General features: G+C 40.0%; 1 protein-coding gene across 1 annotated transcript in view; it reads right to left on the bottom strand.

The window, feature by feature from the left end:
* Window positions 1–27,609, bottom strand: part of CSMD1 (CUB and Sushi multiple domains 1) — a 2,074,981-nt gene that overhangs the window by 167,510 nt on the left and 1,879,862 nt on the right. Inside the window, exons 42-46 of the mRNA XM_033177634.1 lie at window positions 17,562–17,750; window positions 8,869–9,046; window positions 7,807–7,952; window positions 6,955–7,035; window positions 5,767–5,880 (exon numbers count right to left, since the gene is read on the bottom strand). Coding sequence (XP_033033525.1) covers window positions 5,767–5,880; window positions 6,955–7,035; window positions 7,807–7,952; window positions 8,869–9,046; window positions 17,562–17,750 — 708 coding nt within the window. The remainder of the gene's footprint in view (window positions 1–5,766; window positions 5,881–6,954; window positions 7,036–7,806; window positions 7,953–8,868; window positions 9,047–17,561; window positions 17,751–27,609) is intronic.

Below are 27,609 nucleotides of genomic sequence, written 5' to 3'. Positions count from 1 at the left end.
TTGCGTGGAGCAATACCCACTTGGAATGGGAGGGCTTAAAGGGACTACAGTGTGATCCTATAGCTGAGATGTTTATTTCTTAGCAGCAATTACACATTAGAAAACAATTGTGTCTCCACTTGAGAATCTGGGAAGCCTCTCACCATAGGGGAGCACCTGCTTAGAGCGTCTGTCAAAAACACACCTGAAAGCCTCCCTCTCTCAGACACCACCTGTGCTTTGAGCTATCATCCTTCTGCACAATGTTAGTGCCCCAGCATTTTTTAAAAGAAAAATAAAATGTGAGGCTTAAAACCCAAAGCATCTTATTCAATGCATCTCATAGGCCTTCAGCAAAAGTAATAGATGAGGATTAGTACTCTAGATTAATAGCATAAATTGGGATTTATGAGTAACTAAGATTAATTCTTAAAAGCACCCATAGGTATGATGGAATTGGAGAAGGCGAGTCCTCTGTGAACTAGGGGAAAAGCTGGCCCAGGGCCCTTGCGACGCCTGCTGTTATCCCACACACAGAAGGAAGCCGGAGCTGGGCAGCAGTGGTTTTTATGTTGCCTCCGTCTGCTGCTTTCCCGAATGGTCATTATCAGAAGGTCATTGAATCTCCTTAATGTTCATTGAAAATGCATGTTTTTTTTTTTTTTCTTTCTAAAGAGATGAATATTCTAAAAACTATTGAAGGATCCCCCGTGGTCCACAGGATGAAGAAACTTGACTTTGAAGACCTTTAAAGTCAGGTCCTAGCTTAGGTTTCCAGCCTGATTTAATTTACTACCTCTTCCCCCAAAACCCCCTAAGAGCAAGCAGTAGGAAGCCATCTCCTCCTTTTTCCTCAACGCCGCACCCTCCTTTGTGTTTCCAAACCTTTGTTATTAATTCTCTTCACTTTTTGAAATACTTCTCTTTTCCTTAACAGGAGAAAAGCCACTTCTGTGATGTCTCTTACTCAGGTTTTTCTGCATTAAGATGAGTGTCCAGCACAGTAACATCTTCATATAACGCTGACTTTCAAAGAACAATGCGCGCTCCGTGTTTCCCTAAAATTGGTGATAATTTTCTTTTTCTCTTCTTTTTTTTTTTTTTTTTGACAGAGTCTTGCTCTGTCGCTCAGGCTGGAGTGCAGTGACACAATCTCGGCTCACCGCAACCTCCGCATCCGGGGTTCAAGCGATTCTCCAGCCTCAGCCTCCAGAGCAGCTGGGATTACAGATGCCCACCACCACATCTGGCTAATTTTTGTATTTTCAGCAGACACAGGGTTTCACCATGTTGGCCAGGCTGGTCTCGAACTCCTGACCTCAAGTGATCCTCCTGCCTCGGCCTCCCAAAGCGCTGGGAGGGTGATAATTTTCAAAACACAACTTCTAAAAGTGTGGTTATGACATTTGAAGAAGACAGACTAATAGCTAATATAATTTTTCTGAAGAATTTATTGGGAGACGGGCCCCCACTTGAGCACAATCGAATCAATCGAATAGTAGAAAAGTTACTTAAAGAGACAATAATTAAGTGCTTCAGTGATTCAGGATTTGGGAAGAGACATCTGGGGTCCTATTTCCTGTTTGTTTTCAAATGATGAGCCATTTAGAGAACGACAGTTAAGATCACTCTCCGTTTGTCTTCAGCAAATTGACCCGTGACTTGAAAGAGCAGAGAACTAGGTAATCCTGTGTGCCGCCTGAGAGTGGAGTTGGGTGCGGGAACCTCCGACGTGAGTGAAAGTTGGTGAAGTTTGTCTGCAGAACACTCCCTGTAAATGTCTGTGACGACTGAGGAGATTTAGAGAATAATGCACATGTTGTGTTGATTTCGACATGTGCCACTTAAAGGTGGGACAGGCTGTGAGAAATGCAGCTTTAGGGGATCACGGCACCACGCAAAGATAACAGCATGCACTTCAGTGGCAGGCCAGTCTCACGAACGCAGGCCTCCATAACAACTGTTTCAGTACTAACGGAGTGTTCCAGTTAGACATTAAAAGCTGAAAGAGCCAGTGCCTTTATACAAAGACTGGAACGGAGTGTTCTAGGTAAATATTTAAAAAGCTAAAAGAGCCAGTGCCTTTCTACAAAGAGTTTCCCCAGGCTTCTCCTGGGCCTTGAAGCATGACCAGGTAACAAAGGAATTCTTCACAGGACCCTTTTAGGATTCAACAAGTTTTATTAGCAGCCTGAAGAAACTCCCCAGACCTCCACAAACAAGTTTATGGGGGTCTACAGGAACGCCCCAAACCTTTGTGATTTAGCAGGAGACAAAACAAGGTTAATCACCCCAGCACTGGACCCATTTAGATTCAGTAAACTTACTGAGGCTCCAGAGAAAGGTCTTCAGGACTCAGACCTTAGTTATAAATTTTAAAAAGTTAATCACTTATGTCTTTAAATAAATGCACACTTACATATAGACATATAGCTTAGGAGGTATAAAAGCTCTAAAAAACTTTGTAATTTTGAGTTGATCTGGTGATAATTTCCAGTCTTTCTCCTTGTAACCAGTTATAGAAATAAAAACTCTCTTCCTCCTCAGTTCATCTGCATCTCGTTATTGGGCCGTGAAAAATAACAGCCCTACCCTCAGTTTGGTCCAGGAACACTTACACACACCCAGATGGTACAGCCTGCTACACAATTAAGCCATATGGTGTAGCCTATTGCTCTGAGACGACACACCTGCACAGCATGAGACTGTACTGAAGACTGTAGGCAACTGGAACACAAGGGTAAGTATTCTCCCATCTGAACGCGTCTCAACATGGAAAGGTAATGCGTTGCCCCGTAGCACTGCGACTGCTAGACGTCACTCGGTGGTGGGAATTTTCAGCCTCATTATAATTTACAGGACCACGTTTATCTACACGGTCTGTCATGGATCAAAATGTCATGCAGTGCATGATTGTTCTCTGTTCTTAGCTTGTCATGAATTAAACATCATTTAAATAAGAACTAGGTTCATCTGGAGAGGACACCCTAATCAAATTCCTTTTTTTAAATTATTTTTTAAATGACATAGTTTTGCTCTTGTTGCCCAGGCTGGAGTGCAATGGAACAATCTTGGCTCACTGCAACCTCCACCTCCCAGGTTCCAGTGATTCTCCAGCCTCAGCCTACCGAGTGGCTGGGATTACAGGCATGTGTCACCACACCTGGCTAATTTTGTATTTTCAGTAGAGATGGGGTTTCTTCATGTTGGGCAGGGTGGTCTTGAACTCCCAACCTCAGGTGATCTGCCCGCCTTGGCCTCCCAAAGTTCTGGGATTACAGGGATGAGCCACTGCGCCTGGCCAAAATTCCCTGTTTTTAGAGAAGCACATTTGATACATACGTATGCCTTTCTTCTCTTCTCAGCTAAGATCACCTTTACTTAAAGTCGTCTATTCTGAGAAACTTGAGGCTTTGTTTGTTGGGATTAAAATGTACCTTAAAAAATGCAAAGGTTTGCCTGAGTTGATTTTTATATAGAATGGCAGAAGATGAACACTTTTTATATCCCCCCCACCTTGAGGAAAGAACCCACCTACAGACCATTGTTGATCCTGGAAGATGGCACAGACGTTGCCTTTTTCCTAAGAAGGTAATGACTTTGGTCCTGACTTTGCACCCAATGCAATCTCCACTTCTAAGTAAGGCAACCTAGAGGCACAGATTTTGATGACTTCCACAGCCTGTGGTCTGCTGAGCGTTTAAACAGATAAGCAGGCTAAGGGTCTGGTCCTCTGCTCAGGTAGTGGTTTCCTGTAATCAATGGCTCTCATGTAGATACAAATTTAATGTTAACATTTTTTCAAAAAAAAATCCAAGTTATTATGGATATTTGGTAATAATTCATTCCAAAATGTATGCCAATTTTTCTTCAGATGTAGAAGACTGTTTCTCTCTTTCAGGGTGCCTGGAATCCTGCCTCATTCCAGAATGAGAATGCACAAAGTTATCAGATCTTTTTTTTTCTTTTTTTTTTGAGACAGAGTTTTGCTCTGTCTCCCAGGCTGGAGTGCAATGGCACGATCTCGGCTCACTGCAACCTCCACCTCCCGGGTTCAAGCAATTCTCCTGACTCAGCCACTCAAGTAGCTGGTTGCGCTACTCGAGTAGATTACAGGCACGCACCACCATGCCCGGCTAATTTTGTATTTTTAGTAGAGACAGGGTTTCTCCATGTTGGTCAGGCTGGTCTCGATCTCTCAACCTCAGGTGATCCGCCCACCTTGGCCTCCCAAAATGCTAGGATTACAGGCATGAGCCACCGCGCTCAGCCAGTTTTCAGGCCTTTGAAGAGGAGCCATTCACAGGTGTGAGCATCTGCAAAACCACTGCCAAGTTGATACTTTTGCAAGGAAAACTTCCTTTTACAGGGAAGGCAGTTAACATTATAAAACACTCAAAAAGATAAATTCATTTAATATTCACTGAGTCTTTACAACAATCTCAAAAATACAGCAGATAAATCATCCTCTCTGTGCACAATGCAGGAAAGAGTGATTTGCTCAAAGTTGCCTGATTGATTGACTCTGGCTCCACGTCTTGCCTTGCTAAATCGTAGGGGCTCTTTGAGCTGTGTCACCCACCCTAAGGAATTACAATAGTTGGATTCCTTGAAAGAGCTGCATTGCTCAAAAGCACTACATCTGCACTTCGTTATGATTTTGAAGGCATAAAAACTGTTCTAATTTGCAAAGCTTTTTGATAGGTGAACTAATGATATTTCTAACTTACTTGCGCATTTGAGCTTATGTATAGCTTTTCCAGTCTTTTTTATTCAATGATACTTGAAAGTGGTGCTATTAAACAATCTTTTAAAAGTGATCTACTTGTCTTCTAATAGATGAAATCAACAGATTCAGCCTCAATATCTTGTTCTATTGTTGCATATTGTCTATTTTCTTGCACATGGTCTACATATGCTAAACACATGTGAGAAAAACATGAAATGCACACATTTCATTGTTTATAAATTTACATCAAAATATTAAACACTAGCTAATTATATGCATGCTAATACAATTACAGCAAAATGAAGTAATATTCAAAATTTGCCTTGAAATGCATCAAAAATATAGCATAGCTTAATAAATGGCTAGAAAAATAACACATAGGCATGTGATAAAGGAAATACTTTGTAAGTTTTCATAGTGGAAGCTAGGTCGTGTATATTAAGGTGTTAAATTATTCCGGTATTAAAATTATTTCAATTTTGCCATGTTTGAACATTTACATGATAAATTGCTGTGAGAAACATGATCTCTTATTTGATATGGCCTTGGTTTATTTTCTAGGACTAGCTAAAAGAAAAAGCATCACTGGATATTTCTGTTAGCATGTTAGTTTCATTGCAATGGGATCAGAGCACAGATTAAGTGCAGGCTGAGTGCAGTGGTTCATGCCTGCAATCTTAGCAATTTGGGAAGCTGAGGCAGGGGGATCGCTTGAGTCCAGAAGTTCAAGACCAGCCTGGGTAACATGGTGAAAACCTGTTTATATATATTAAAAATTTCCAAAAATTAGCCAGGCATGGTGGTGCACGCATGTAGTACCAGTTACTCAGGAGGCTGAGGCAGGAGGATCACCTGAGACCAGGGAAGTTGAGGCTGTGGTGAACTATGATTGCGCCGCTGCACTCCCACCTGGGTGACAGAGTAAGACCCTATCTCCAAAATAAATAAAAAATAAATAAATAAATTCACACCTGTACAAAGAAATGCAGACCAATACAAACAATACAATTTTCCATGTTGAATAAGTGTATGTAGTTTTAGTATCAAACAGTGCATACCTTCACATCTTGGGAGAGAACCTTCAAACTGCAACTGGGAACTGAGCTTGCAGGTCAGGGTGTCGGTCCCCACCAAGGTGTACCCGGAGTGGCACTGGTACTTCACAAAATCTCCTGGAAGAGTCAATACAACAAACTAGGAAATTGTGTGTGGCCTTCTGAATGTGTGAGGGTGTTACACATATCAGACTACGTAATGAATTAAATCAACTTGCAAATCTTTTTAGAAACTGTGTCGATATTTATTTTTAGTCTTTTAAAAATCATACCATTTTAAGTTCTTAATTTATAAAGATGCTCTATTAAGCTTAGCCGATATTAGTACTGAAATGATGGGCCAGCTTTTCTTCCTTGACTGATGCATTCATGTTGGTTCCCCTTCCCCAGTGATTGCAGATGGAAAAATAAAAAAAGAAAAAAAAAAAAAAGAAAAACAGATGCTATGGTTTAAGCAAGATTGTAGAATCGAATGACTTTACAGCATCCATGGAGACTCATCTCTGACCTTGGCCTACTTAGCACAATGTTCCAATTAAGTAAGCCAGGGTGAGGACAGCAGAAATCAGGTCACATGGTTTGACCAGCGGTCTGAAACACAGGGCAGAGTTTTATAATTGGGGCTGAAAAATCCTGGGTTACAATAATTATACTATAAACATATGCCATCACTGCCTTCTCAGTATGACCAGAAGAGTATTTAATAAATTAGATCATTAATATAAAATGATAAAGCAGAAATCCTAAATATCACTAAATATTTTCTCTTATTATATCCCAGTTTCAAGGAAATGTCAATGTTATGTAATCATCCTTTTAGCCACGAATGATTAAGATTTTTCTCAAGTGCATGAATACGTCCCCCTAACCACATACAGATATCTGCCCACGTCTGTCTAGCAAATACGACTAGCAAATGTTGTAGAGGAAAAAAATGTTCAAACTGACATCAAAATTCAAATGGCAAAACAAAAAAAAATCATGGTAATGAAGAAGGACAGACATTTTCTATTTGATACATGACCTCTGCATAAGTTCTCAGCAATACTTTAAGGATAGTTTGCTTTTTGTTTTCATTTTTGTTTCTCTGACAAATTACTCATTAACTTGTCTGAGTAATGATTACAATGAGAAGTGGGTGTAAAAAAATGTTGTGTTGAGTTCATGGTATTGTATTGAAGAAAATATTACCTATTTCAAAATCATCATCCTCAGTAAGCATTTCTGCCTGTGGAACCGCTGGGGGAGGTTGACATTTCTTGAGCTGAAATGCTAAATGATTAATGGAAAGAATAATAATTGCAATTACACTTGCTGAATAAACACAACTATTACAAAAATTCACCTGACAGTTGTTATAATGCTTAAGTATACTGACTGAAATGTCTATATTCATGAATCATAGTTTTATGAAATTCCCAAACTTCAAATGTTCATATTATTAAATGCCAAAAAATAGTTAAAGCCCAAGGAAAAAAGTGTACAATTATTTTTTAAAGTATAACATTTAAATAAACACACTTTACAGATGTTTGGAATTCTGTAAGAAGAATGACTCAACAGCCAACCTGACTCCCTGTCCATGTTTAGATTTGCTAACATCTGCCCTGTCCCTTGTCCCAAGGAATTCTGTGGGTGGCAGTGTTCGTGAGAGATAAGCAATTGATTGACAGATGTCCTGCATATCATTTAGAGTGCATTCCCAGGATTATTGGAGGTTTGCTTTCACACCATTTATAGTTACATGACATTTGCTATAACATCTTATCCTGAGACAGGGATGAGTAAATCTATAAAAGGTACCAAATCTCTTTCAAGGGTCTTCATCTCAGAGCTTCACTTAGGATACATGTATCTTGGAATAAATCCAAGCTTATTATGATGTGAAATAATAAAGATATCATTAAACAAAAAAAGGACCACAGGAAACAGTGGCCTCCAATGCAAGAGAATCATATATGCCCTCGGCTGAGTCAGGAAACTTCAGCAGGAAACACCACATGGAATTCTCAGTCTTAATTACCGGAGTGAAAATCAACTGACCGTGGAAATTGAGGACAAAGAAGCCTCCATTTGAAAAGTCGCTGTGGAACTTGAGCAAGACTTGGTTGGTGGAACTATATGCTGTTTCGAGGGCTGTGTTGCCACTGAAAACTCCTAGCTGGGGTGAGTTCTGATCGGGACCGTCCCTAGAAAGACAGAAAGAGGCGGCCATCTAAGTATATTTATTTCTGAGTGAGATTAATGGAAACTTTGGCTAATGAATTAATTTTTTTATAAAAGCAATAAAACATATCCATTCTCTGGATACTGTGTTTGTAAACATCAAGATGTTGAATTTCCACAAAGTTGAGGAACCCTCCAGTCTCTGTCTTTCATTAGTGTTCAGCAGGCGCTCGGCACTGGTCAAATGTCAACAGCAGCACGCCTTTCCTCATCCATGTTGCGTGATTTTTGTCATTGTTTCATCAAGCATATAGGGAGTTTTGTAAGCACTCTTTCTTTTGCCAGAAAGAGGTAAAACTGGCCAGTCACGGTGGCTCTCACCTTGAATCCCAGCATTTTGGGAGGACGAGGTGGACAGATCACCTGAGGTCAGGAGTTCGAGACCAGCCTGGCCAGCATGGTCTTCTGCTTCTACTTGCCCTGGCCACTGGCTTCTGCTCCTGCTTCCACTGTGGGCTCCGACAAGAGTGCAGCCACACCACACACAACATGCACACACACACACAGACACCACACACACAAACACACATATAAGCCACACACAGACATATACAAGCCACACACACCACACATACACACCCATAGAGACACACATCACACACAGATACACCCCACACACACCCACAAACACACATCCTCTATACACACACACAGATACAGACAAATAGACATAATTCTGCCTATTTCTACCATGCAGCAAAACCCACATGTACTATGTGAAATTGATTCACTATATCTCTGGATTTCGTTGGTGAATTTCTTCTCTAGTATCTAAGAAGTTTATTCTAAATATGTGCCCTGTATATAAATGGCATATGTATGCTAAGTCAGAATTGTTTATCATGATTACAGATATTTTGACTTGAGAGGTTCTCATACCAAACAGCAATGTAATCGTTCACAGCTTCCGTCTGTAACAGGGTGAAGTTGATGTAAACTCCATGCCCGGGAGGCACGGTAATGAGCCAAATGCAGTCCTTCAGGATCGGATACTCATCAGGAAAGCCAGGGGAGTAGATGGTGCCATTCTGAGAAGTTACGTTGTACCCACAAGGGGCTGCAAAGGAAGCCAAGAAAAAACAAATACCATACAGCTGATTTTAGAAAGTAGAAAGCTAAATATTTGACTCCAAAGTACCTTAGCCAACATTTTTCCTGAAGGGAAATAAGTGAGAAATATTTCTGAATGACCATTTTGTCAAAATTACTCCCCTAATATTTGAAGAACTTAGAAGAATTATATGTCTAAGCTAAATTATCTCAGTTTTATTTAATATATTCTCCATATCTTCAAAATTCCTTTAGGACAAATTTATTCTTCTATGACTCAAATAAAATCCTTAGTTATCACCTGTGACCTGCTGACAATCCAGTTGAGTGTCCAGCACAGTGAATTATGGGGAAAGTATTCATAAATATGTAACTGCTTTTTCTAACTCACACTGCTAGACCCTATTTATAAGCCGTCTGAAACAGTTTTATCTAAGTCTGTTTGCCTTAAAACAAAAACATTATCAATTCTTTACTTATCTTACTTCTTCAGATATATACCCGAAGAAGTAAGATAATGTAATGTAATATTATGTAGGTGATGTTTTATGGAAGCATTTCCAGTTTTTACAAGTGTTCGACAACTTGAAGAACTACCACAATACCCAATTTATTTTCATTTTTGTTAAGAAATGTATATCTATTATTGGTAATTATTTTATTTATGGAAAACGACATGTCCAAGTACTAATGGAATAACCTGAAATATAGTCTGTAATTCAAACATAGTGCATCAAAGTCATAAAACTTTGAACCTTGAAATCAAACCAACAGCTAAGAGGTGTGAGATGAGTGTTCACAACTCTCTTGAACCTTGAAGGGCTGCCGAAGATGGTACAGAATTTAGGTGGAGGAAAAAGGCCCAAATACACAAACAGATAAACAAAAGTTTAATAACAAGTGAGAATATACCGTGAGACAGGATATGATACGTTGCTGAACCGCGCAGATGTGTATTGATTTGAAAAGAACATTGGACTGAACCTAGCTGGAGTTTTGGATCCTTTCATCAGAAGAAAGGACTACAGGTAGAGACTATTTTAGAAGTTTTACAGCATCATTATTACTAAGTGAGGTTTGGAGTCACACAAACCTGGATTGTAAGCTGGAGAAGCAAATTACCCCTGGGAACCTCCATTTCTGTAAATTCTGTGAGGTCAGGGTCTGGGACACTCCTGATGCTTGTCATCTGTAACATGGGACCATACGCAGGGCACGGTGGCTCACTCCTGTAGTCCCAGCATTTTGGGAGACTGAGGTGGGTGGATCACCTTAGGTCAGGAGTTCAAGACCAGCCTGGCTAACATGGTGAAACCCCAACGCTACTAAAAATACAAAAATTAGCTGGGCGTGGTGGTGCACACCTGTAATCCCAGGTACTTAGGGGGCTGAGGCAGGAGAATTGCTTCAATCTGGGAGGTGGAGGTTGCAGTAAGCCAAGATTGTGCCATTGCACTCCAGCCTGGGTGACAGAGAGAGTCTCTGTCTCTAATAATAATTAATAATAATAATAATGGGACTATAAACCATGCTGTCCCCATAACAAGCTACTTTGGTCTCCTGTTGGCAGTGCACTTTTCCTCCCTCCAGATGTCGAGGGAGTGTTCACATGCCTTTCTTCTATTTTCTGCCAAGGCAAATTTGTCTCTTCCTTCAAAACTCAATGCCTTGTCACTGCCTCCTTAAAGTCTTTCCTGGTTGCTCTGGCTCTAGAGGTCCAGTATCTGCTCATAGACCACACAGCTCCCATGAGACTGTCAGCCTCTAGGAGACAGGGTCTGCATATCCTCCTCCCACCCCAGCCACTACTTCCTTTCATCAGTCCCTATTGTCTAGCTAGGATCATGATAAACAAATTGATGAATTGATGAATTAGAGAATAACCAGAAAGCACTTTAATAGTAAATTCATGAAACCAACTAGGCTGAAACCCTTTACGAGTGACTCCATGCTATTATTTTAATGTGGACTTACAATGCTAAGGTTTCCCTTCTAGTTGAATCTTGAAGTTATCTAACCACATTATAGATAGTAGCACCCTTCCTGTTGGGAAAACAAAACAAAAAGCCATCGTTCCCACCTCTTAAAGGGTAAAAGAAATAAGGTGGTGATTTTCCTGGTAGAACACATTCCTGATTCCAATATTCTTTATGCCACTGAATAGCTCTATGACATTGAGCAAGTCAGTGATTCTTGCCATGATTTATCTATGAAATCCAAATAACAAATCTTTTCAATCACTCACTCAACAAGTATCTACTGAGAGTGGATTATGTACCAGAAAGGGTGCTTGGGGCTGGAGATGCCATAGTGAACCGTGGTGACCCTGTTGCTGCCTTTGTAAAAAGCTTACTGAACAGTGATGAAGAGAGATACTAAGCAAACACTACAGAAGTTTAAAATTCAACGGGTGCAAGTGCTGTGAAGGAAAAGAAGAGACACCCATCATCACATAAGATAATAATATTCTATCCGTGAGCACACAAAATTATCTCAAAGCAAAATCCTGTTGCCCTCCCACTGGGTAGTCTAGAGATGAAAAAAAGAAGACCCTAAAAAAACTGGAGTCAAAATTTCCCCTCTCCTTTTCCCTGGCCTGATCTTTATCTAGTTCCAGAAAGTCTTTATCCTCCCTGTAGTGGCATCAAAAGGCATGCTTGCATTTCCCCGAGTGGTGGCGTCTCACTGAGCTCCGCAGAGACGCGGGCCTGTGATCTGCCTCTGCAGGAAGTGTGCGTGTCTCGGCAGGAAGCGCATCCCCCCTGCCTTCCTTTCCCTGGAGGCGGGGTTCAAAGTGGAGGCTGGAGTGAGATGAAGGAGGAAGCTCTGCGTGGAACACAGCAGGTACCTCCCAGCTCCTCACCTGTCTGCCTGGGAGACTCTGGTCCAAGCCTGACCAGGAAGACAAGCAGCTGACCATGGCATCAGCAACTGAAAGAGATGGAGAGGCCACACTCCTTCCACTCTCGGGAGCCATGGAATAAAGAGACGCGCATGCATTTCCGTGCTCATGAATACCCGGATGTTCACGTGGGAGAGAGCATTGCTGTGCAAGGCAGTGAAAGAGGGAATTGCTGAAGCTGTTTGCTCATGTATTTTTCCAGAGAGTAAGCACATAAAGATAACAAAGCAGCATATTTTGATCCAATTCTAGAGCCAGCAGTCGCTGTGTTCAAAGTGATGGCGGTGATGTCTAACTTGAATGTCATGCCCAATGGCAAACTTGCCCAGGTACCCTGGCGCCACTGACCTGCCCCACAGCACCACTCTCTACCATTGCCTCAAATACCACCGAGGCTTCCCTTCGTTAATTGACATCCCTGAGAAGTGGGAAGGGGGGACTTTTGGTGGTTAACACACAAAAGTGATGGGTATATGTGACTGACTCCTGCTCAGGTGTGAAGCCAGAGCTAGAAGATGCCAGAAAATCAACTGGTGGGCTGGCACACATTGGCAAAGGAGGGCGGAAGTACAAGGAAACATCTCTTTATTGTGCTACCTTTTCCTCTCTTTATGCAATGTGACTTTCTGTGAAGAGAGATGGATAGGGCATATTAAGTGATGTTACATCAAATTAAAATTAAAACAGGCTGGCCCATGTTGTGGCTCATAGCTATAATTCCAGCACTTTGGTAGGCTGAGGCAGGAGGATCATTTGAGCCCAGGAGTTCGAGACTAGTCTGGGCAATACAGGGGGATCCCATCTATAAAAAAAAACAATAATTTTTTTTTTAATTAGTCATGCATGGGAGCACATGCCTATAGTTCCAGCCACCTGGGAGGCTGAAGTGGGAGGACTGCTTGAGCCTGGCAGGTCAATGCTACAGTGAGCAGTGATTGAACTACTACACTCCAGCCTGGGCAACAGACTGAGACCCCATCTCAAATAAATAAAGTAAAAACAAAGTAATTTAAATTTTAAAACCTTGAATGTTTGCTAAGAGGCTTATCATTTATAGATAGTTTTCTCTAGAATTATGTTAAGTTTTTTGCCTAAACATTAAGAATATGAAAGAAATTCCATATTAAAAAACTAATAAATATACTTGGCATAAATATTAATATAAAATATAGTAAATGTTATAATAAATAGAAATATATACATAAATATTTATTAATATAAAAATATCCTCTTTTTTTTTTTTTTTTTTTTTTGAGGCGGAGTCTTGCTCTGTCACCCAGGCTGGAGTGCAGTGGCCGGATCTCAGCTCACTGCAAGCTCCCCCTCCCGGGTTCCCGCCGTTCTCCTGCCTCAGCCTCCCAAGTAGCTGGGACTACAGGCGCCCGCCACCTCGCCCGGCTAGTTTTTTGTATTTTTAGTAGAGACGGGGTTTCACTGTGTTCGCCAGGATGGTCTCCATCTCCTGACCTTGTGATCCGCCCGTCTTGGCCTCCCAAAGTGCTGGGATTACAGGCTTGAGCCACCGCGCCCGGCCAAAATATCCTGACTCTTAATATATCCAGATACTGAAAGCTTAATCTCCCCTAGCGTGTAGGGCACCAGAGTTATTTCTGCCATCATTTTTCTTCCTTCTCTTACTCTGGTTTCCTTAGAGGCATTTTCAGATAGGAAGCCAGAATGCACTCTGTCTTGGAAATTGTCGTTTGGTAATGGAGATTTTAAAAACTGTATTTGTGAAGGTAAGTAAGAAAAATAAAGAGACAGGGTTGCATTCTTTACAGTTATTTTTATTCTCTATTACTGGGAAAGATTATTTTCTGTATTTACCAATCAACTTGGTAAGCCTTAATTTCAAAAAGTATGTATGTAATAATACATTGTTTAGCTGGTTGCATTTCTCATGTCAATTTTGCAATAAAATTGTTTTATGCTTACAAAATCTGTCAAATTCAAAGAAGCTGCTAACATACCTACCACAACATATTACTTACACTAATAATTATCTCCGTCTATGCAGTTCCCCACTATGCCCACACTAATGCATGTAAGTCAAGTTTGTTATGATAGTGTTTAAGATTTTTTTATACCTAAAAGTATACTTTTATGCATAAACATTTCAGTTTCTTAAACATATTTTAACAATTATAACCCCATTTTTTTTTCTTTTTTTGAGATGGAGTTTTGCTCTTGTCACCCAGGTTGGAGTGCAATGGCGCTATCCTGGCTCACTGCAACCTCCACCTTCCGGGTTCAAGCGGTTCTCCTGACTCAGCCTCCCAGGTAGCTGGGTGCCCGCCACCACGCCTGGCTAATTTTTCTATTTTTAGTAGAGTTGGGGCTTTGCCATGTTGGCCAGGCTGTTCTCAAACTCCTGACCTCAAGTGATCCACCCACCTCGGTCTCCCAAAGTGTTGGGATTACAGGTGTGAGCCACTGCACCCGGCCTCTATAACCTTTTTTTTTTTTTTAACTGAGACTTCTATGTAATTATGTTACTGACAGAAAAGTCATGTCTTGAATTTCTCAGGTAACTTTCAGAGACATTTTCTTTCATTTGTTTATTTTCATAGATATCATACTTTGAGATCACAATTTTTCAGATAAATTTATACTGTATTAATTTCACGTAATAGATTCTTATGTAGCTTAACATGTATTTTCAGTATGTAAATACAAATTGATTTCATATATACTTGTGAAGACTGATGCCTTAGGATTTAGAATTATTTTATTAATTATCTAAACTGGTCAATTTTTAATAAAGACATCGAGAAGTTGTTTAAAGTATCTCCGTTTTTTCTGAAGTTCTTTTGAAGTCTACAGGGCTGGACCTTTGAAGATGGTTTTTCAGTACACTCGACCTATATAGCAACCATTGATCTGAAATGATAAACCACTGAAAATTAATAAAATACATGTTACATGAAGATACTGGGTTGTCAGCAGTGTTTACTGCTGTCTCTGGGGAAGACTTAAGTGTCATATAACTGTACCCAATAGGCATTTGAACAACCTCCTCATTCTTATGAAACAATGACTTCCTTAAGAAATATAAACTTTCACAAGTAAAGCACCTTTTGTGTTAAATAACAGCTTTTTTAATATGAAAAGGATACTAAATACACATTAGATGGTTCTTAGAAAATCCTTTATATAGGTCCTCTAATTTCTTTCAATATTTATGATCAACTTTTACATGAATCCTGCGTTTCAGTTTTTAAATTTGGTTTATAAGTATTGGTAAAAATAGAAATATAATAGTACAAATGCTTGTTTAGTACAGAACTTGGCATGGACCTGAGAGATCTGGCCTTTGCGCTCACTCCTGGGAGGCGTCTTTGTGGAGTATGTAATTGTTCCGATCTAGCAATGCCAGGTGGGAGCTGGCTACACAAGAAAAACCAACCATGTGGCTTAGGCCGGGGCATGTGGGGCACAGCTGTCTACCTGGAGGCTAAAATCTGCCATTGGACATTCAATCCCTCAGTCCTGCCTACAAAGCAGAGCCCCGCTAGAAACCTCAAAACTCAGACCCGAGGAGGTGACCAGGGTGATGGTCTTCTGCCTGTGGTCACATGGGGTTTCTGAGAGAGCGAGACATCCTCCTGGACTCTGCCACACGTGTCTTTTCCCTGGAAGATACTGACATATCCCCTCCCTGTTAAAACCACAATGACGAGCATGACAGTTTTAGAGATGTCTCTGACTTCTTCTAACAGAGAATGAAGCCTCAGGCTGGTTTTGGGAGTCTCAAGGGCTTTAGGCTTTAAACTCATCCAGAGTTTAGCTAATTCTGGATGGTGTTACATACCATGTTAGAATTAGGAAAGGTGGCATCACTTTAAATTCTATCAAAAAAGGTAGATTTTGTTATTTTCACACTGACAAAATAATTCTAAGCCAGAGCAGTTATTTCCATATTGAAAAACTAAGCTTGAGAAAGCAATAAAATTAAATTAGATAGTTAATTGTAGTTTTTTAATATCAAGCCAGAGCGTCTACCATTTACATATGAATTCAAAGTCTTCACACCAAACTTGCAAATAAGAAGAGGTTTCAATCCTGATAATTTCAAAGGAATTTATACATATATATGAGTTTCTAGAATGGAAAGTAGACTTAAAGATTTAAAGAATGTTTTAATGAAAAATAGCCCAGATAGGTTACTGCTATCCTTATTTTATAAAATTAATTTTAAGTGCTATTTTATATGTAATTAAATAAATATTAGATTAAGATAAAATACTTTTAAAATATGACTAAAGAATTGTTTGCAGCTTTTTATTTATTTATTTATTTATTTTTATTTACTTTTTGAGACAGAGTCTCGCACTGTTGCCCAGGCTGGAGTGAGTGGCGTGATCTCAGCTCACTGCAAGCTCCGCCTCCCGAGTTCCCGCCATTCTCCTGCCTCAGCCTCCTGACTAGCTGGGACTACAGGCGCCGCCACGACGCCCAGCTTAATTTTGTATTTTTAGTAGAGACGGGGTTTCACCGTGTTAACTAGGATGGTCTCAAACTCCTGACCTCGTGATCCGCCTGCCTTGGACTCCTGAAGTGTGTTTGCAGTTATTTTTATAATAATATAGAATAGATAAATATGGGTAAAAACTATGATTTAAAAAGTCTATTGATGTGCTTCTTTTATTTCTTCAGTAGAAATTAAAGCACTGCCAGATGTCTTTCCCTTTTCCCCACAGGATAGACGTGTTTAGTATTTCAAAGGTCCACGGAGTTGGTAATTTCATTATTTTTTCATTCAAAGGCCCTGAATGCATAGTGTTAGAATATCGGGTTTACAGTAAATTTTCTATTACATATGCATTCTTCCTAAACATCGTATGGATCTATTATTTTAATTTGATATTGAAAAAATATCAAAGTCATCATAAAAATTAGGCAGTCACACAGAAGCATTAAAGTCAGGATTCCTGCTCAGGAAAGGACAGCTAAAGAGACCAGGTCTTCTGTTGCACCATTGAACAAGAACCTGCCTCCAACCTCTTCTGAGAACCCCTCCTCCTACACTATCAGACCACTCTACTGTTTTCTCCTAAGACTGCATCTACACTGCGCTTTTTCTGACACAGTGTCTTCTACCTCGAGTGTTCCACCTCCAAGTAGCAAAATGCTATGTACCTTTCAAGGCCCACTACAAAAATGAGTTCATTTTTCTGAAATGCAAAAGCAATATATAATATTATAAAAGCTAAACAAAAATAAATACCAAGGATCAAATTAATAAGTATCCTTTTTCCGTCTGGTCCGACAATTTGATATAACCACTGTAAAGCTGTACGCTGCTGATTTCACGGAGATTTCCCTGATGGCTTGCCAATCCTGTGCCATCTCCTTACCTGCAGCTGAGTATAACATTCCTCTTGTGTTTACTATTTTTCTATCCTTATAATTTCCTTGGCAACAAGGGTTTTTTTTACTTTTAACTTACTAGTATATGACATATTCCTTAAATATTAAGTAGAGCGAGTAAAACATAATAGATTCTCAACAAATATTTATTGAATACATTAATAAATTATTGGATATGTTCATTTAATATTTAATGTGCTATTATGCCCATGAAACATTAAATTGCCCCCAAGCGAAATGATGAACTTACCGTCACATCTTGGAAAAGGGTAGTTCCAGTTTCTGTTGATCCCGTGCTGACAAGTGAGGACAGGATGGCCTATTAGAATGTACCCAGGATAACACTCGAAAGATATTGATTGCCCCACACTGTAATCCGAGTTGATCATGTACCCATTCTGAAATGGGGGTGGATCTGGACAGTTCTGTAATTCATAGGCTGAAAGAAACAAATAGACAAAATAAAGCGTATATTTGAGGGGTTAAATTACTCTGGAATTTGAAGGAGGAGTGTCATCATATATAGCTGCTTAAGATGAAGTTGTTGTTATGGCCGGGCGCGGTGGCTCAAGCCTGTAATCCCAGCACTTTGGGAGGCCGAGACGGGCGGATCACAAGGTCAGGAGATCGAGACCATCCTGGCTAATACGGCGAAACCCCGTCTCTACTAAAAAATACAAAAAACTAGCCGGGCGACGAGGCGGGCGCCTGTAGTCCCAGCTACTCGGGAGGCTGAGACAGGAGAATGGCGTGAACCCGGGAGGCGGAGCTTGCAGTGAGCTGAGAGCCGGCCACTGCACTCCAGCCTGGGCGGCAGAGCAAGACTCCGTCTCAAAAAAAAAAAAAAAAAAAAAAAAAAAAAAAAAAAAAAGATGAAGTTGTTGGATATAAGTTTAATAATGTATATTTTCTAAGGAGTCAGTTGCCATCCAGTCCAATATAGTTGTTATTGGTAGGAGTAGAATTATAACCATATGCATTTCATAAAACAGTGTGTCCTTTAAAAGGAAGGTAGCACATACCAAAAATAAATTTGATAATCTTTACTTTGGAAAAAAGGCATATGATGTAAATTATTTAAGAAAGTAATACAGGCCAGGCGTAGTGGCTCACGCCTGTAATCCCAGCACTTTGAGAGGCCGAGGCGGGTGGACCATGAGGTCAGGAGATCAAGACCATGCTGGCTAACACGGTGAAACCCCCTCTCTACTAAAAATACAGAAAGTTAGCCAGGTGTGTGGTGGGCACCTGTAGTCCCAGCTACTCGGGAGGCTGAGGCAGGAGAATGGCATGAACCTGGCTGCAGTGAGCTGAGATCATGCCACTGCACTCCAGCCTGGGAGACAGAGCGAGACTTCGTCCCCACCCCCCCCAAAAAATGTAATACAAATAATAATAAAAGGGGCCCACAAAGAATGTTGGGTAAACATGTACCTAATAATTCCATTTTAAACAGGAAATATACTACCAGTCTAAGTACTCCTGACTGGGAAATATGTCATTGTTTTGTTTAACTAACTGTTTAATACAAATATAATAGGAAAATCCATTCCAGTCTCTTTAGTCTTTTTCTAAAACAAAACAAAACAAAACAAAACTGTATAATCCCTAAGCTGGCAACTACTGTCAGTACAATTTTTTATAACATGATTTATTGTGCTTTATCATTCAGTCTTTTATGTTCCCTAGAATAAACTCTAGGTAAGACAAGAGATAATCAATGTCTGCAGTCTGTGTGGTTTAAACATTTACTCATTAATTAGTAAGAAGTAACTAATCCATAAATTAGGTGTCATCTGATACTGTAATCTTAAAGCTAAATGAGCCATTGTGCAGACTCCTCTCGCCCGCTCTGTTGAAGACGGTGTGAGTACTCGAAGCAGCAGAAGCCCTCTCTAGCATCTTTGAATGTTTAGGCACAGCTTTATCCATAAAGGTAGTTCCCATTTGACTGGGAACCTGTTCCTAACACAGCAGCAAAACCATACTGTGTAGCACCAGTTCTGGGAGAACCTCCTCCCTGTCATGTAATTCTGCTGAAATCAACCCTCAGTGCCAGGCAACACAATGAGTTTTTAAAGAGCATGAGGTCACTGGTCATTGTCCTCACAATCAACTGAAAATCAAGTCATAAAATAAAGGCTTCGAGATTCTGCAGAGGAACATTTCCTGTGCAGAATGAAGTGAAATGGGCATTTCAATTTTATATGTAAATTCCTTAACCATTGACAATATTGGAGTGAGCCTGTAGCTCTGAAACTTGTAAATAAATGCTGGAAAATCAAACAATATATTATTATGACAGGTGTTTCCCAGAATTCTAGACTTTTTTTTTTTTTTTTTTTTTTTTATTTGAGACGGAGTCTGGCTCTGTCGCCCAGGCTGCAGTGCAGTGGCCGGATCTTAGCTCACTGCAAGCTCCGCCTCCCGGGTTTACTCCATTCTCCTTCCTCAGCCTCCCGAGTAACTGGGACTACAGGCGCCCACCACGTCGCCCGGTTAGTTTTTTGTGTTTTTTAGTAGAGACGGGGTTTCACCGTGTTAACCAGGATGGTCCTGATCTCCTGACCTCGTGATCCGCCCGTCTCGGCCTCCCAAAGTGCTGGGATTACAGGCTTGAGCCACCGCGCCCGGCCAAATTCTAGACTTTTTTGTTTCTGTGTTCAGGACCTGGAAAAAATAGGGGTGGGCAGGAAAAAAGACAGGACGGGGCGGAGGGGCCACCAAATGGGGAATGGGAACACAGAGGGCATGATATAGGTTTACTCAGATATTAGATTTAAGAGACAGGTAAGGTTCAGAATATGAATCAGTCTGTGTTTTATATTAAAGCGATTGGATATCACCATAAAGATTAAGTGAGAACATATGGAAGATAGCAACTAGGCAATGTATGATGTGGGCCTGCACCGTGACCTTGGCGTTCGCAAGATTAATGTAAGTGCTGTTTGGAGTTTGTCTTTATTAACATTTGCCAAATATTAAGCATTCCATGGAGCCATGAGGTTTCATTATTATCCATAGCTTTTTCCTATTTAATAAACTAATGAAATGGCATCATTTCCTCTTTAAAATAGCAATATACAGGCTGGGCTCGGTGGCTCACGCTTGTAATCCCAGCATTTTGGGAGACCAAGGCGGGCGGATCAGGAGGTCAAGAAATCAAGACTAGCCTGACCAACATAGTGAAACCCTGTCTCTATGAAAAATACAAAACTTAGCCAGGAGTGGTGATTGGGCACTTGTAATCCCAGTTACTTGGGAGGCTGAGGCAGGAGAATCTCTTAAACCCAGGAGGCGAAGGTTGCAGTGAGCCGAGGTCAGGCCACTGCACTCCAGCCTGGCAACAGAGTGAGACTCCATCTCAAATAAATAAACAATATGCAATGCTAGTGAGTCATTTGAGTAACTAAATGATGGCAACATTATTTGCCACAACTGTTTGGGAAAGTCATTGGAATAGAGCCATAAAAAATCAATTATAATTTTAAACCTAGTAATACATTTACAGAAATCTCTATTATGAGCATGATTTCCAAGAAGAAAAAGGTAAATGTTTAAAGGTGTTCATTGCAGCATTATTTACACTACAGAAATCCAAATGACTAAACAACAACAACAAAAAAATAGGGAGAGACTCATAAATGCCAGCAATTAAATGTCATATCATTCAATAGCCACAGATTGTAGAGATTTCTGTGTATTTATTTATATTTTCAATATTATAAGTATACTATGCAGTTGACAACAGGATCCTATCGTTAAGCCCTGACTATAATCAGCAGGTTACAAAAATCCTTTATTTCACTTTCCAGCATCCCTTGGTTTTAATTATTTTTATTTATGCAATGATATATCTCTGAACAAGAGTCAGAGAAGCAGCAGAAAAATGATTGAGAACAAGAAAAATCGAGATCAGAGGACACACAGTGGCAAAAGTATCTTGAGATAATCCCTGGCATTGGCTCCCCCAGGGACGAGAACTGGGAAGAACACGACGTGAGACAAATTCCTCCCAGAGTGGGAGAGGAGGAAACTTCATCTAGGGGGAAGCACTGGGCAGCCTCTGAAACCCAGAACCCCACTGGATTATGTTGCTCATTACTTACAGGGCCTTGGGGGCTCCCTAAGAGCTCCAGACATCACCTCTTGTACCTATTATCTAAAGATGTATAGGGCCGGGAGCAGTGGCTCATGCCTGTGATCCCAACTACTAGGGAGGCTGGGGCAGGAGGATTGCTTAAGACCAGGAGTTGAAGACTGCAGTGAGCTATGATCATACCACTGCACTCCAGCCTGAGTGACACAGCAAGATCCTGTCTCTTAAAAAGCAAACAAACAAACAAACAAAAAACAGATGCAAAGGAGTATTGCCTAATTAACAAGCTTAGGCTGAATATCAAGTAATTTATGTGATAAAACTTAATAAACTGTCATAAGATTCAAATAAAATTATTACATTTAATTTATAATGCACCTAAATATTATAGAGAATTACCTGTATTTTAGGTTGGTGTGAATGTAATTGCAGTTTTTGCCATACTTTCAATGACAAAAACCTCGGTTACCTTTACACAAACCTAATATATATTGATAATATGAAATTAAAAATAGTTACTGAAAATGAGTATTCTGATGAACTCAATGCTATCTTTGGACATGTAGTCTTTAGAACTCAATATTTACAAGCTTTATTCACAGAAAATCAAGGATAAATTACGAATTTAGAATGAATGTTTTTACCCCATAAATGTATACAATTATAATTTGCCAATTAAAAATGATATTACTTTAAAAACATGTAATTACAAATAAAAAAAGGCATGAATGTTCCAGTGCTGCTTTTTGGTAAAGCTACATTATACCACGGAACTACGGAGTGGATACACTCTATAAGGATGTACTATAGATCAATACATCTTATAAGCACAATTGCTATTAATGAAATTTATGAAAGAAAAAATGTTTTTAACTCACAATTTTGTGAAAATGGAATGTGCAGTTGACATGGTATGGCTGTGTCCCCACCCAAATCTCAACTTGAATCGTATCTCCCAGAATTCCCACATGTTGTGAATGTGGGAAGGACTCAGGGGGAGGTCACTGCATCATAGGAGCCGATCTATCTCATGCTATTCTCGTGAGAGTGAATAAGTCTCACGAGAGCTGATGGTTTTATCAGGGGCTTCCACTTTTGCATCTTCCTCATTTTCTCTTGCCACCACCATGTAAGAAGTGCCTTTCACCTCCCGCCATGATTCTGAGCCCCCCGCTGCCCCATCCAGCCATGTGGAACTGTAAGTTCAATTTAACCTCTTTTTCTTCCCAGTCTTGGGTATGTCTTTATCAGCAGTGTGAAAACGGACGAATACAACAGTCTACCATACAGTAGCTACATTATATAGAATAGTGTTTCTCAGTTGTTTTTGTGTCTGAAAAGTAGAATATTGGACTGTTAGAATCTTTTACATTGTTCTTGGCTGCAAGGAAAAAGTTCTGCAGGTGTTCGAAGGAAGAATATTCAAACCTCTGTGGAACAATTACGTCTTAAGGATGTAGCTCAAAGGCTAGAGTGGCGTGTCCCTCATTATTGATGGTTTTTGTTGTTATCACCTATTTGAAAAACTAGATGCTTAGAAATCTATGCTAATAAATGTAGGGACAGGGAACATTAAAACAGAAAGCCAGGCCAAATCAGCATCTCTCTCTTTCTCTGACACGCACACCCCTCATCTGCATTCCCCCATCGTGTGGCTCCCTGGGCCAACCTGTCAAATGCACAGCAAGGCCATTGGTGCCTCTGCCAGGGCCCACTCCACGCTGAAGTCCACAAAAACAGCCTTTTCTTGAAAGCCAGTGCCAAATGGCCTAGAAAACATGCAGAGTGCATGGAATGCCTCCTCGCAATATTGCTATTTGGACCTAAAATTGCTTTAGAGACCCATGCTCACAAAAAACGAATGAATAATTCCACACTGAGTTTCAACTATCAACACATTTCCTTCTTTATTATTCTCTTTTAGGATGAAATCAGCAATTCATTCTCATTCTTGTTTGACTTTAAATGTAATAAACTCTTGGAAAAATGAGTCCTCCTATATACCAAATATGAATGCTAATAAAACCTTAAGAAAAAAAAAAAAAGACATGAAAAGCAGATTGCTAGTTTCTAGAGGAGGAGAAGCAAATAAAACTAGATTCAATACAACCTAATCTTCATTAGAAGATTTCACCCATGAATTAGCAGTGCCTTGGAAGTATACAAGCCTCAACTATCACAATACAATATTAACAAGTTAATGGCACATAGGTACTCCTGGTGAACCTTCACTTAAAACAGTGTTTAACAGAGACACACACATTTACACAAAGGAGTGTTAATAATATGTAAAGCAATGCATTTCCTTAGTTTGTTTGTGTAGTCTGCTGGGTAATTTAAGAAGTACGATTAAGTTCTTTTTTGGGATATGTAAAACCAGTGTTGAAAGCTCTAGCCCTCTTCTGCTCATGAAATTAACCTCTATGACAAACACAAAAATAGGAAATTTGAAGTTGCATTTAATGATTCCAAGCCCAATGGCTGTGGGCTACTCTAACTGTTGAAAAAAATTGTTTGTTTTTTTTTCTTTTCTTAATGACAATAAAATAATTATCCTGTGTGCGTGGGGAAAGCAGATTAGCCTGTGTGGGCAGCGCAGTGGTTTTTATCATTCATTTATTGAGTGAAATAAAAATTATATATTGACAGTGTATTCTGTTATAAATGCTAGTTATAAATGGAAACTAGAATGGGTCTTACTTTTGTGAATTTAGGCAAAAAAACAAAAGCGTAGATGATTGTATAAAAGAATTGTAAGTTGCATAAATTATTATTAAAAAATAAACAGTGGATTGAAATAAAGAAAATATAAAACTTGGTTAAGGTTATGCAGTAGTGGTCAAAATTGTTTTGTTGAAGAAATGACGTTTAAATTAAGATCTAAGTAGTAAAATGGTACAGATCAGGAAAAGACCAAGAAAGGCAGACTTTTCAGCCAAAGGTAATAGTATGTGTTCCAAACCTAGAAAGAGTTCAGTGTCTGGGATAAGGGGAGAGTTTCAGGCAGTAGAGAGATGACCTCTGCAGCCCCGTCTCCAAAGTGTGTGCCCCTTTTCACACTCTCGCCAACTCCTAAGTGGAGAGGAACTAGTCATCAAATTCTTCAGACCACAGGATGTTCATTAGAACATACTTTATAAATGGACATAGACATACTATAAAAACTCAGGACCCATTTTTTCACCTGATAAACCCCATCTGCCGGTCAACATCATAATGATGATGATTATTCAAAGCCCAAGACTCATTTCAGAATTATCTCAAGAATTTAAAATGCCAATTAGTTTCTTTTTCTATTGTAAACTACGCACTAACGAAGAGTATCGCCAAGTAAGAGTATCAGTTACACCAATTTTTGGTCTTTGTTCCAAATGTCTTGTTAAACTGAGTACTTCACTACTTAAATATTAATAATGATATTCCCTTCAACTTTTGATATACAAAGTCATATTCTCTATGTTCTCAAATGTCTTTTCCAAACTTGGATTCATTGTCACACTTCACACAATAAGGTATAAAGCACTATATTAGGAATCTGAATGGAAATAACTAAAAAGAAGTCATTAAGATACTTCCTTAGTATGCTGAAAATAGATGTATTTTGGAAGGATCCTGTTGCATCCTGTTTGGTGTGGGTGTGATGGGTTTCATACTGCCTGTGTTGGCTTCCTGGACATGCCTCTGAAGGACTTGCAGTGCATCACAGCGCCGGACTGTACAGGTGTGAGAGGGCGAAGGAGGCCTCAATCTGCTGTCAGAACCCTCATGAAGCATGGCTTTCTTGCTCTGTACCCATCATAAAAGCATTCATCCTCATAAATGGGTTTTAAACGTATAAAAATTTTTAATTTAAGAAGAAAATCATCAAGTAAGAGAAAAAGAAGAAAGATCACTTCCGTGGAATTTGATAAAGAAGTTATCGTCTAGGGTAAAAGGTGGTAAAAGTCACGATTATCAAACAAATTCTGATTCAGCTGAAGGACATAACTTCTGCGTCCCCATACTGGGCAACTCCTAAAGACTTCTTGAGGCACTATCCATTAGTTCTATAAGAGTTGTTGTATTATCTGTCATTAAAAAGTTGAATTAAGCCCAGGCACAGTGGTTCATGCCTGTAATTCCAGCACTTTGGGAGATCGAGGCAGGCAGATCACCTGAGATCAGGAGTTTGAAACTAGCCTGGCCAACATGTTGAAACCCCATCTCTACTAAAATTACTAAAATTAGCCGGGCATGGTGGCAGGTGCCTGTAATCCCAGCTACTTGGGAGGCTGAGGCAGGAGAATTGCTTGAACCCAGGAGGCAGAGCTTGCAGTGAGAAGACATCGCACCACTGCACTCCAGCCTGGGTGACAGAGCGAGACTCCATCTCAAGAAAAGAAAAGAGTTGAATTAGAAAGAGAATCATCAACACATAAAGAAATCTACCTCGGCAGTACATACATGAGCCTTGAAGTAGCTTTGCAAAATAGGTGAGGCACCCTGGTGTGACCTGAGTTCAGCCTGGTTCTCCCAATATAGGGACCTGAATGTTCCACTTAATCCCAGGAGGCTCATTTATTCATCATGAAAGGAGACTAAATATTCCCATCTATTCAAGGGCCACAGAATTAAATGGGATGATAAATGAAATGAATCACTGTTGGCATATATTAGTTCAGTAAAGCTTAGTCTTGATGGAAAGAATTGTCTAGTTTCTTTGATAAAATATTTCTCATTACTCAAGGCGAAGCCCTCGAGCCACTGCTCTGATGGACACAGACCAAGGAGGAAGAGGCCACTGCTTCTCGTGGTGGGAATTAGGGTGAATCACTCTAAGAAAAGGGCATTGCTACAGAGAGTAGGGCTGCAGTTTACATCAAGGTGTTCACTGAAGACTTTGTAGCCCCGCTTGAGTCCTCAGCTTCCCTCTCAATGACAAGATCCATCTGGGGTCACAGTAGCATCTCAGCCATGAATGGTAGTCCACAGAATTTCCCAAGTGCACACATCCAGAAGCTCACCAATTTCCCATATTTATCGACCATTCTAAACTTCTGGGATAGCATATCACTCTTTCTTTATAACCAAGGATATCACCCTGGTTCTCAATTCTAAGACATATTTTCTGCCTAAATATGCTCCATTGGTGGTCTTAACTCCTAGTCCCAGCACCTGTTGATGAAGCCAACCAAACTGCTGCAAAAGTTGTTGTCAGAGTTTTGGGCCTCGCTGAGACTGCAGGCTCATCCATCAGTGCTTCAGGAGGACCAGCCTGCACACGGAAGGTGCTGCCTGCATTGCGTGAGAGGCTTGCAGCAAGTGGAATGTGGAAATCTGAAGGAGCCTTCACCTAGGAGATGGGTCTATGGATGCACACGGAGAACGTCAGCTTTTGGTTCAGAGGAACGGAGGTAAGAGTGTTGCTTTTGCTTTCAGAAAACCCATAAAAGAAGTAGATACCTGTGTTCTGCAGGGAGAACATCGGTCAACAACGAAGATTCAGGTCCTAGTTTCTAAGAGTCTTGTCCACAAACTAAGGGGAATCTTAGCCTTTTCTGTCTTGTACATGGTTGTCCTAGTGGGGGTGGGGATTGCTACAACCCTTTGTAGTCACTGTTGGAAGTACTTTTACGCAAAAAAGGCATCTTTGTAAAGCCTTAGGTTGAGAGCTCAATTTCACTCACGCAGAGGGGTACAAAAAGAGACTGAGTAAGCCCCCTTGCCCTGTTTCCCTAATTTCAAAGTCACTCAATCCCCGTTGAAAGGAAAAGGAATGATGCAGTTTTAGAAGCATATCAACTTTATGTACAAATTATGGTTTGTGTATAAGCAACAATTTGCATGCTCACAAAATTCAGAATGAATTGTTCAGATGCTCATTGTACCTGGAGGTGGTTTAATTGCTTGTTCTTCTAAAGGGAGAAAAATTGGTATAACAAACTATAGCCTATTTTCTAAAAAAATCATTTCACATAAAATTCAGCAGTTTTATGATTGTGATGCAGAATAAACAGATTTAACACATCCGATTATCTTTAAAAATGGTGTTTAGCACACATGGCAAAAGGAAGAAGAAAAACAGTGGAAGTTTGAAAATAAAAGACATTTTTACTTCCTATGCCTAAAGCATTTAAAATTATCTTTGAGATACTCGGTATTGAATAATTTTTCTTTCCCAAAGAGTTTATGCATTACAAGGCAGGAATATGCTTTAAAA

This window comes from Trachypithecus francoisi, unplaced genomic scaffold, assembly GCF_009764315.1.
Source record: "Trachypithecus francoisi isolate TF-2019V2 unplaced genomic scaffold, Tfra_2.0 Contig01558, whole genome shotgun sequence".
In the NCBI taxonomy this organism is placed as follows: domain Eukaryota; kingdom Metazoa; phylum Chordata; class Mammalia; order Primates; family Cercopithecidae; genus Trachypithecus; species Trachypithecus francoisi.
The sequence above is the reverse complement of the archived record's forward strand: the minus strand, read 5'-3'. Positions and strand labels throughout refer to the sequence as shown.